The sequence below is a fragment of the Wolffia australiana genome, chromosome 12, assembly GCF_029677425.1.
Source record: "Wolffia australiana isolate 7733 chromosome 12, ASM2967742v1".
NCBI lineage: Eukaryota > Viridiplantae > Streptophyta > Magnoliopsida > Alismatales > Araceae > Wolffia > Wolffia australiana.
Window position 1 is genome coordinate 13,118,331 of NC_135846.1, and position 11,292 is coordinate 13,129,622.

The 11,292-nt window shown below is 38.4% G+C and overlaps 1 protein-coding gene across 1 annotated transcript; it reads left to right on the plus strand.

Moving 5' to 3' along the window:
• Positions 1-3,985: 3,985 nt before the first annotated feature.
• On the plus strand, positions 3,986-5,742 carry LOC144710662 (uncharacterized). Its single transcript, XM_078584485.1, has 5 exons — positions 3,986-4,237; positions 4,848-4,962; positions 5,050-5,139; positions 5,344-5,439; positions 5,532-5,742. Exons 1-5 carry the CDS (start codon positions 4,170-4,172, stop codon positions 5,631-5,633), a joined length of 471 nt encoding a protein of 156 aa, XP_078440611.1. The 5' UTR covers positions 3,986-4,169; the 3' UTR covers positions 5,634-5,742.
• The last annotated feature ends 5,550 nt before the right edge of the window (positions 5,743-11,292 follow it).

Sequence of the window (11,292 nt, forward strand, 5' to 3'; positions counted from 1 at the left end):
TCGAGAAATTTGGGTGTTTGGTCCACATGGCTTGAAATTGGAAAGGGGTTTTCTGAATGTCGACAGTAGATGGATTGAAGCTGAGCAGGATGAGAGACTGATCTGATGGACTTTTGGAAAGATATTTGATCTCATAAAGTGGTAATGTCAATGTCTGTTCATCCATTAATATCTTGTCCAGATGTTCATAAATTCACTAAATACCTTGACGCCCATTGCAAAAGGAAAATGAATTTCCTTCATGTAGAGGTTCAAGTAGTGCAAGCTGCATAATACTATTATTAAAATCTTCCATATCCCTAAGATGCGGATCCTTTTCTCCTTTCTTTTCTGCAACTGTTCTTATAGAGTGAAAATCACCTACTCTAATCCTTGAATATGATGTAAAGCTAAATTTTTAAGTAATATATTCCTAGATAATTTTTCACATTTCAGCATGATAAGATGCATAAAGGAATGTCACCATCACCGTAGAAAGTCCCATAGTGACCCCGATCGTAATACTTTGCTGACATGAATCAATAAGTTTTGCGTTTATATCATTTTCCAGAACAACCAAATTTTACCTAGTTGTTGGGGACAACAATCATCCATGCCTAACTTATTTTTATATATCTCAAACTTGTTCGCATGAGCTATCGGTTCAATAATTCTAAGCATTTGTATTTTAAATTCTTTGATAAGGTCTTTATATGTAAGCATGTTTCAGCATTAGCTAGGCCCCTACAATTCCAAATTAGGGTTTTAATCACTTAACTTCAAATGTAGTAGCCTTTGACTCTCTAAGGGTCTATCAACATTATGGTCGTATGGGATCACATGTTCTTCATCAGATGTAACTTGTTCTTAGAAATCATCTATGTTCATTTTTCTTTTGAGGTCTAATGTGTCCAGCAATTTTGTTTTTCTTATAAAATTTGTTTTCTGATGTGTGTATATCCATCATCTAAATTTCCCACACCAACTGTATCTATCATTTGAAAACCCGACTGGTCATCCTCATGGATATTATTTAGGATATTCAACATATTTGTAACTTCTACTGAGTAGCAGGGTGTGGATAGTTTAGTAAGCCTTGTGGGAATTGGGTCTAAGGTGTGTTGTAATGGTGGGAGCTCTATTTGTTTTCTAGGTTTTGGATCCAAAGGAAATTTTCTTTTTTACTTTGGGAACCCATTGGTAGTTTTTTATTGGTTGGTGGGATTTTGTTTTAGCATGGTATTGATTTCCTTCAATGGATACCTTCTTTCTTGGGATGGAGTACTAAAGTTTCTAAATTTTGTACAATTTTGTAGATTATGCCCTACCATTTGGCAGTTTTTACAATACAGGGGATAGCGTTCTACTATCAACCTTTGGTTAATAATTTCTGTGCTGCCTTTTCTAATTAAGACAAAATCTGGAATAAATTGGGATATATCAATTTCAATGCATGCCCTGCATACCCCAGTCTAAAGAATTGACTTACACCCTCATCTACCATTATAGAAGTACCGAGCATGAAAATGATAGATTTGAAAGGGCCAAGGTTGGAAAACTGTGGACGTAGACCACGTAGACCAACCCACACAGGAATGTTTTTAGCTTCCTTCTCATATGAAAAGTTCGGGGTCCATCAAAAAGATCTCATGGTATGATCTCCTAAAGACCACACATTTTTCACCCATGCCTTTTTAAAATCATCTTCATCCTCAAATCTAATCATGACATGCTGGTCATCTAAATCCGTGAGATGTACTAGGTTATGAAAAAGTTTGAGATTGGTTAAAGCCTGTTCAATAAAATCCATTTCTGGTATTCCATAAGTGCACTTACCAATCAGGGTCTGCTCAAAAGGTCTTGTCATCTCTCCTATTTCCTCACCTGTGAAACTTATCATCCTTTGACCTTCATGTGTTGAGTATGGTCTAAATGGAATCTTAGTTGTGAAATGTGGGATCATAAGACTTGTAGGTACTTTCTTGTTTGTTGGATCTGTCTGACTTTCGTGGCTTTTATCAATATTTCTTTATAATTGTGTGTTTTCACTTTGGATAGAGTGTGTTCATTTCTCTCTTTCCAATTTTTTGTTGGTGTCATCATGGATTCTGAACTTATATTAGGTACCTGTTCCAAAGATAGCTCCTTCCTCATTATCTAAGATTTTCATTTTATGTCTTTTTTCTTACAATCTTTTCTAGTTATTTTCTGAACGTTAAGAATAATCAAATGACTTTTTTCTGGGAAACTTTGTAAAATTTCCTGTGTATTTTTTCCTTTTTCAGCTTGTTGTTTGAATGGCTGCTTATTTTTTTTGGAGTTTCATAATTTTAGTTCATTTTCTAGATGTCCTTGAATTTCATTTAATTGTAAGTCCTGATTTTCCCCCAATTTAATCCTAGTTACCTGTAAAGCTCTATCATCTGTGTCATGGATCGACATTTGAGTCCTTTCATCCTCCAATTCGAGTGCACGAGGATGTGGTTCTGCATATTTCAGCTTGCAGTATATTCCCATTTCTCGCTAATAGAGATTTTCCTGTGTTGGGTACATCTTGAATCTCTCATTCCATCATGGCCCATAATATTTCTGTCCATTCAATCTTCACCAACTTCCGCTCAGTGATTCGATTCAATGGTGTATCTATCACCCCCATTGTGTATGCCATATAACCCACCCATTGTTTCCCATTCTTGTAACATGGTTGTTAGTAATTTGCTAAGTTCATTCCATGTATCTGTCATTTCCTCCGGCCTTTCAGATTTGTTGTTGTTGAATTTTTCCTCTTCCCAATCTAGTCCCACAGTTCTAGCTAATTTGAGTCAGCTCATCGAAATACATAGATTATTGATCCAGGTTTGCGTATCATGAGGTTCATGACATGCAAAGAGTTTTTGGATAAGGTTTTTGTGTATCTGCGTATCTGATTCTACTTCCAAAGTCTTGAGTAATCCACATCTTTCCAACAAGACTTCAAATCTACCGAAGTCTATACCTCTATCCAATGGAAATGTTATGAGCTCAAGCTTGTCTTCTAGATGAGCATAGCGTGATTGAAATACATCCAACTGTTTTTTGGATATTGATTTGTGGTGAGTGGTAGATAAGGGGGAGATCTGGACATTGATTTGCATTGCTGTCATTTTTTTTCCTTTTACCTTTTTTTTTCACTGATCTAGTCGGCCTAGAAGTTCACTCACTATCTTGATAATATAGATATAGGTAAGTACAACATAAAATTACTCCTATGTCCTTTTTAAAGTTCTGTTTTTGTGGTTAGTGTGTGTTATAAGGGCTGTTTCATTTCATCTGATTTAAAATATATCAAATAAAATGAAAAATGTAAACACAGAGCATGTAAAAACTACATTAAAATACAAAAACAAAGCTTTTAAAGCAGCTATTTCTATTTCACATTAAAATTCAGCAAACATATGAATCAATAGGACAACTTTAATCTTGACGAGTTCGGACATACCTACAAGAATACTTAATGGTTTTGCTCCCACCAGTTATAGATGATTCCAACGCCTTGACCCGACCGAATTTTGTGCTCCAAGCTAGTTTGAAATTGAAGGTTGTTTTGCTTTCCAATCTTCCCAATCCACGCACATTGTATCGAATATTCTCAAACATCCCCAACCTGCTTCCCTCCAACCCTGACACCGACCTCCCCGAACTCCCGCCCTCCCCTACCTCCCAACCTCCGGCCCCCCATCCCCAACCTCCAATCTCGACCTAGCTCCACCTATCTCTGACCCCAACCTCCCACCCTCCCCGACCTCCCAACCTCCGTTCGCCCAGCTATGGCCTCCAATTCCGACCTAGCTCCTCCTATCCATCTATCTATCTATCTATCTATCTATCTATCTATCTATCTATCTATCTAATCTAATCTATCTATCTAATCTAATCTATCTATCTACCTATCTATCTAATCTATCTATCTTGTCATTTCGAGAGCTTGTCATTTCGTATCCGAAGCTCGGCAGAGCAAAATTGTCTACGGAGGGGCAAGATCTGGTAAATAATTTCAGATCGACGGGTCGCTATCAATTGCTGTTCTACTTCGGCGGCCGTCCCCACCATCGAGACCCCTTAAAACTTTAGCAGATCTCGTGTCAACTTTGTGCTGGCCTACGAAATCTTGAGAGAGCGACATCTCGAAAGTGTCTTACGAAATCCTGACGATGGGTTTCTTGGCTTTCGTCGGGCGAGTGCTATTCGCCTCCGTTTTCCTGCTTTCTGCTGTCCAGGAGTACGGAACATACCATTTTTCACTAGATCTGCAATTGATTTCTGCTTAAATTTCTTCGGCTTGCGCTGCGCTTTGCGTTTATGGTTTTCTTTGATGTTTTTATCAGATTTAGGGTTTTCTAGTGCTCTTAGGTGTTGATTATCGGATGGGTATTACCCTTATCAAATCTTCTGCTTTGGTAAGCTTTTCAATACCAGATTTGAGGCATCTGGTACTGGATGCAGTAAACCTGATCCCAGTATGCTTCTGATTTCGAACACCTACATGTTCAAGGCAATCCAGTCCCAAATCTGTTGTTTGAGAGAATAAAAATAAAGTTTTTATTTACTTCTTCTGATTACTTCTTCCATTTGATTCTTATTTACCTCTGATACCAGTATGTTTCTGATTTCGAAAACCTACATGTTCAAGGCAATCCAGTCCCAAATCTGTTGTTTGAGAGAAAAAAATCAAGTTTTTATTTACTTCTTCTGATTCCTTCTGATTATTTCTGCCATCTGATTTTTCTGTTCATTTTAAGTAATGTACATCTTGATCATTATTCATTTACCACTTTTTTTAGTCAGTGGGGTTAAGTTAACTTAGTATCTACGCTTTTCTTCAATTCTAGGTTCAGTGAATTTGGGACTGATGGAGGACACGCAGCTAAGGTTTTCAAGCCTAAACTCGACGTACTATCGAATCACCTGCACGCTCATTCAGGGATTGTGGTGCCAGGAATCGAAGTCAGTTATTGTCTTTGGAGGAGTTTTTATTTATCCTAGTTAAAATTCTTTCTTCTGATCTTGACATTTCTCCTTCTGTGTGATCAGATCAAGAATGTTATTGCTTTCACTTTGGCTTTGAAAGGGCTGGGAAGTCTTCTGTTTATCTTTGGGAGTAGTCTTGGAGCCAGTCTCCTGGTTAGTATCTTTTATATCTTCTTAGCGTTAATTTTAATTTTGAAAGCAAAGTTTTTACGTACTCTGTATCTTCCATTTTTTTTTTTTACCCTGGCGTTAGGTGAAGTATCTATTTTCTCTTACCTATCTGAAGTCTTCTTAGTCTTTGTCAGTATTGTGCCAATGCTTAAATGAAGCTGAAGCTGTTAATACGTTTTTGTTCAGGTACTTTACCTGGCTATCATCACTCCGATTCTTAATGATTTCTACAACCATCTCGATAAGCCCGAGTTCGGACAACTATTCATAAAGTTCACGCAGGTTTATCTTTAATTCTTGACAAATGGATATAGAACTAGTCTTTTAGGTATCATTTGAATTTGCGGAAGGGCCTGATTGATCTTGGTTGGCAGAACCTGGCTCTGTTTGGAGCACTGCTCTTCTTCTTGGGGATGAAGGAGTCACCTGTCAGGAAGGCAGGAAAGAAGAAGGCTACCAAAGTTAAAAGCGGGTAAAATCCGTGGACTGGTGGCCGTGCTGAGATCATTCAATGGAATTTGATGAGGTTCGTTGTTTCACGAATATTTGGTAGATTAAACTATATTATTTTCACAATTTGCTTCCTCCCTCTTTTTGGGCAACTATGAGATTGGGGAGGAGAGACTTGTGGAGTCATCATTCTGTATTTGGATTTCCTGCTTCCATTATTTGAGCTAACACTTTCAAGGGGAGTCTATGTAGAGTCAAATTCTATAATAAGTACATGAGAGGTGAAACAAGAGATAGAGAGACTATCATCCGGTAAGACTCTTTCCATTGGCATCAGGTACTTTAGGTTCATTGGGTCCGATGGTCCCAGGGGCCTTCATTTTGCAAGATTTTTGCAATATTACGAAATTAGTATATAAATTATGGCTAAAATATTATTACAATTTAATACCAGTATTCTTTCAAACAATATTATTTTAATGAGCTTCCAAAATATTTCAAGTTTAAAATCACCTAAAAATTGAAACATTTTATTTGAGCTTCCAAAGATGTGCAAAAGCTTATAGTTTAAAAGATCAATATTGTCATTTGAACTCATAGCCTTTTTTCTATCTATTTTTTTATGGCAACAGAATGTTCAGAATCTACAACAGAATGGATGATATTATATCCCCATTATCCGGTTTGAAAACAGCTGATTAACTTTTTCCCAATAGCATTCTAGAAGTGTTTGGAAGGAGAACAATTGATCCTTTTAATGATTCATCGAAACTTTCAAAATAGTGTAACCTGTTAGTCTAACATGGATAACACTCTTACTATGAACTCAAAACACACTCAATTATGGTTGTGAAATTAATGGAATTTGACTAGAAACGGACAGTCAAGAGAGCCCAAAATCAAAAAAAGTATGGAGCTTGATTTGTCCTCAAAAGTGGAAATGAGTTGAAAGTCTACTGGTTCCCTTTTCTAAAAGCAACGTTCCTTCCTCGAAAAAATAAAGGAACAAGGGCAAGACAAATTGAGAAGATGTTCAATTGAAGAAGATTAGCAAGCAATCATGAAGGTATAGTTAAGAGTGAATAGAAAGAGAAGGCTAGTTTATGGGGAGAGACAAATGAAACGAATAGAGGTATTAGGAGGTATTAGGCGAAGGTATAGTTATGAATGAATAGAGAAAGAAGAGTTAAGAGAAGTTAGGACTCCTCCCCAATCTTGTATACTCCCAATGGATCTAACGCTTCGTGCTCTTAAGTGACTCAATGCTCTCTTTGTTGAGCTTTACGCCCTTGAAACTCACAATCCCACCACCAATGGACAATAAACACTCTACCACATTGCTAGTTACTGTGATTGCAAGAACCTCTTGTGAAATTTAGAAAGAGATGCACCTGCATTGCGATTCATATAAACAGTGCATCACCATAAACCAAATGTTTGGAAGGGTAAATGCACCTACTTTTTCACACCAGTAGGGGTTCATCTTCACATTACAGTTTGTGCAAGTATTTATCTAGCTAGTGATCTTGGTATATCTCTTCCTTGATAAAGATCCAACAATCTTTCATTGTCTGTATTTCATTGTGACTTCTGGTTCTACTTGTGCATACATAACACTTGGTGGTCTCCTATCTTTGCCACCATTCTCTGACTCACTTTATGCACTACCCTTCAGCAATTCACAAAATTTCAGTTGAAACCTTGGTGCGATATTTATCCTTGATATTTGTCTCATTTGTTTAAGACATGTTTTCAGGTTTAAGGCCATGATTGGAACTATAGTGAAATGATTTGGGTTGCAGAAGACTAAATGTAATAATTGCAGCCCTTTTAAAAATTGAAACTGCATTGATTGAATCACCTTTGTCATGGGATAAAAGCTACAATATCTTAGTTCCTCAAGCAACATGTGTTCAGCTGTTCATATGGCATGTATCAAGCTATATCCATTTAATCCGTGGCACACCAAAATGCCTCCTCAATGAGCTAGGTTAATTATCCAACATTTGTTTTTCATCAGCTTTCAATCTCATTAAGAGAGGAAGGAACCCAAGGAGGGAAGAAATAAGAAGGATCGTAACTTGAAAAAATATGGCGTGGGAGAATTTGATTCACTGTTTTCTCCTGTTTATAGTTAATGTGAATTATTTGATTGAAGCCTCTAAACTTTAACTATATCTTTAGACATCCAAAAGATCATTTGCATGTGATCCTTTAGGCTCACACAGCAGTCTAGTGACTCCAGTGGCTGAAATTCGTTATTGGCCAAACTAGTTAATTATCTACATCAATATATAGATCAATTAATCAACGAGCAATTTAATAACATCGATAGGTTGAGTTGCCAATCCCTTAGGGTGTCATGATACACCGATGTTGTAGAAGTTAAAAATGAGCATATATCTACATCAATTTAATAAATGGGCATAGTCAACTATCAAAACCTAATCACTCATTCTATTTAGTATTGATGCATTGGGAAATTATTACAGAACTTTTCACTGATATTCCACTTGGCTGATGACTCCATCCCATTGTCTTCCTTCAACTCTCTCTTCTTATATTCACGGCATATGATTCTTTTTTTATCACTCAATCATCTTCGTGAACCGCTTAATGAATTTGACCTAATAAGGTCTAGAAATCCACGAATCAGAACTCAAAGGTTGTAGTCAAAATACATATGTCCATTTGCATGGTGTATTTGGTGTTTTATGTCTAAAACTGTGGCATGAATCGACCTGATTAATATTTTGATGTAATATCATTCAGCAATTCGTACATATAAGTTTAATGAATCATTTCCCTTGTAGGGTACCCGGTATACGTCCTAGGTGTCTCCACATCGATGGCTACATGATTGACCATACTCATTATACGAATTGGACTAATAGTGTTATTTATGTGGTTTTTGAAGTCCTTTTTGAGTATCATTGATGTAAGAATATTAGAACACATGTTTGAAGACTAATGATGTTTGTGTAATGATATCATCATAATTGACTTAGTCGCATCATGTATTCCTGGACTCCATTTTAATGAATCTATTGAATCAGTATCTATTCTATGATATATGGTATGTGTGATTGGCTTGCAGCCACATATATTTTCAGCAACAAGGATGATCACCATTTTGAATTCCTTGAAGCACCATTGAGTCTTTTGTTATATAAAATCTTAAAGTTTTGTCCTTGGCTGAGTTTTCTATTAGCATTGTCACTAAGCCTAGGATGATAAAAATGTTTGATTCGAAAATTTATAAATAACATCAGTGTGTTATTTATAAATATTTTTGCATTTATTGAGATCAAACAACATGCAGCGTCATTAGGGACTCCCCTCTTGGGAATGATGCTCATCAACAGGACATTAATAGAGTTCCACTTGGTGGGAACATCTCGCTATGGTTCTTGGCTATAATAGACAACACTAAGTCAAAGACGGATCTGAAAACTGAAAACATCAATAATGGTATCTCATTTGCATGGATTGAATCTTTTTAAGCCATTCACATTTTTGGCCATTAGATATAGCTCATGATCTTCCAAAAATTAGATCTCCATGTCATTCCATTAAAATATATTTCATTTTTAAATAACAAAGTTGTTTAAAAATATTAAAACCTCAACAAATAGGTATTTAAATAGTTCCTATACCTTAAATGTTCAATCATGAGATATTTAATGATTAATGTCACTCATTTTTTTCCTAATGGAAACTAGATTATAATTTCTATCTTAACCAACTAGCATTTAAATATCTGATTCAAGCACTCTGGTATTATATCATATCATCAGTAATGTGTTTAAAAATATGATTTAGAATAACTTGAAGAGATGATGACTATAATTAATCAAGAATATTCTTATTCATACTCTATGAATTAACAATTACTAAAGTTAATTGAGACTTCTATAAAATATACAAATGGGCCGAAATCAAAAGGTGAGGGGCCACCTTTTTGATTTTTTTAATCGGCAAAAAACATGGTGCCGGGCACGGCCAACCCTGCGGTTGTGCTCGTAGACCAATCCAGCCGTGCCCTGGACGCCACCTAGGGGGATTTCATTTAAAAAATGAAGTGTTTATCAGTGTTTATAGGCATGGAGCGAGTATAAATATCCCAATTACACTCGGATCCCACTCGTCCACGCCCATTTGCAGGAAAGGAAACGATGCATAAGTGATACCTAGCAGGTGCTCGGAGAAGTGCTCGCGTCGACACCTCACACGAGCCCCCCGCATGATGATGGGGGAGAGATAGTGGAGCTGTCCCCGCCTTTCACAAGTGCATCGATGAAGTGCGTGGCGAGGACCTCCTCCGAGGTGGGCGTAGTCCACCCCGCTGCCGTGATTGTCAGATCAGGCGTGAGCGCTCCCACCTCGAGTGCTCCACGTGATCCGTCACTCCCACGGACCTCCTTCAAAAGTGTGCAGCGCGTGCGGAATTTCGGCAAGCCGAGATGTTCGATGGGATAGCATCCCCTAGCGGTCGGAGGGAGCGCCTGCCAAGAAAGGAAAAGGTAGCAAGGGAGTCCTGTGTGTACCGCGTGGTTGGCGAGGGCATCTTGTGTCTTGTTGCCTTCTCGCAGCTAATGACAAACGCTAGTTATGCGAGGGCGGCACGCATGATGTCTTGCCATACACGATGTAGTTGCCATTGGGAGTACATGCATGAAGCATGTCGACTAACACCCGTGAGTCTGATTCTACGACGATATTATGAAGATTTCATTTCTCACAGAGGAGTAAACCATCACGTATCACCATAGCTTCGGCTACTGTGTTAGTTTGTACGCCATAGAAAGAGGAGAAAGCAAAGAGAATACTACCTATATGATCCCGGAGGATACCACCTCCCCCTGTTGGCCCCGGGTTCCCTTTGGATGCACCATCCACATTTTGTTTGAGGCTGCCAATTGGCGGTGGGTGCCAATGGATGACCTGTAGCTGAATGCGGATAGGGGCAAGGGTCACTGGAATGCCCCAGGCACGAAGGAGATCGCATCCGAGTGCTGAGCTGCAGTCGCGAGTGGGGATGAGATGGTGGATGCGTCATATCCACAGCTTGATGCGGCGCATGATATCCACGGCGCACATGGGAGTCTCTACAAAACGAGAAGAATTTTTCCCCTTCCATATCTCCCATAGTAAATAAGCTATGGTGATGTGTAGAATGGGGCTCCATTTAGAGCATATTGGCAAAAGAAATTGATGGCGCAGCACTGCCCGAGGCCCCAGAGATGTCTTCAGAGACGTCACCGTCACCATCGACATCGCCACTGGTACACTTTCAGCCCACCCGGCAGGCCAAGGCGACAGTACAAACGCCCGCATTCAAGTACTCTGGGTAATGGGCACTTTATCTTCATTATTCCATTCGTCGTTTTCATTCGTTGTTTTGGTTTGTAGTTTACCGTTCGTTGTTTCGAATTCCGTTACGTTCATGTGTAACGAGGGAAGATCCACTCTATAAGGATCTCCCTCTACATCTTTCTTTCCCCCCCTTCTTATTTGCCTTTTTCTATCTTGTGTTTCGGACTTAAGTTGTAAGGGGTCATCCACGTTCACGTATAAAAGGGAGCGTTGGATGCCCTAATCGATCACCCTTGTTTTTTTGAAGAAGTATTTTGAAGAAGAGAAGGGTCACCGCCCGTAGAGAAAGGAGAGGGGAAGAAGGAGTAG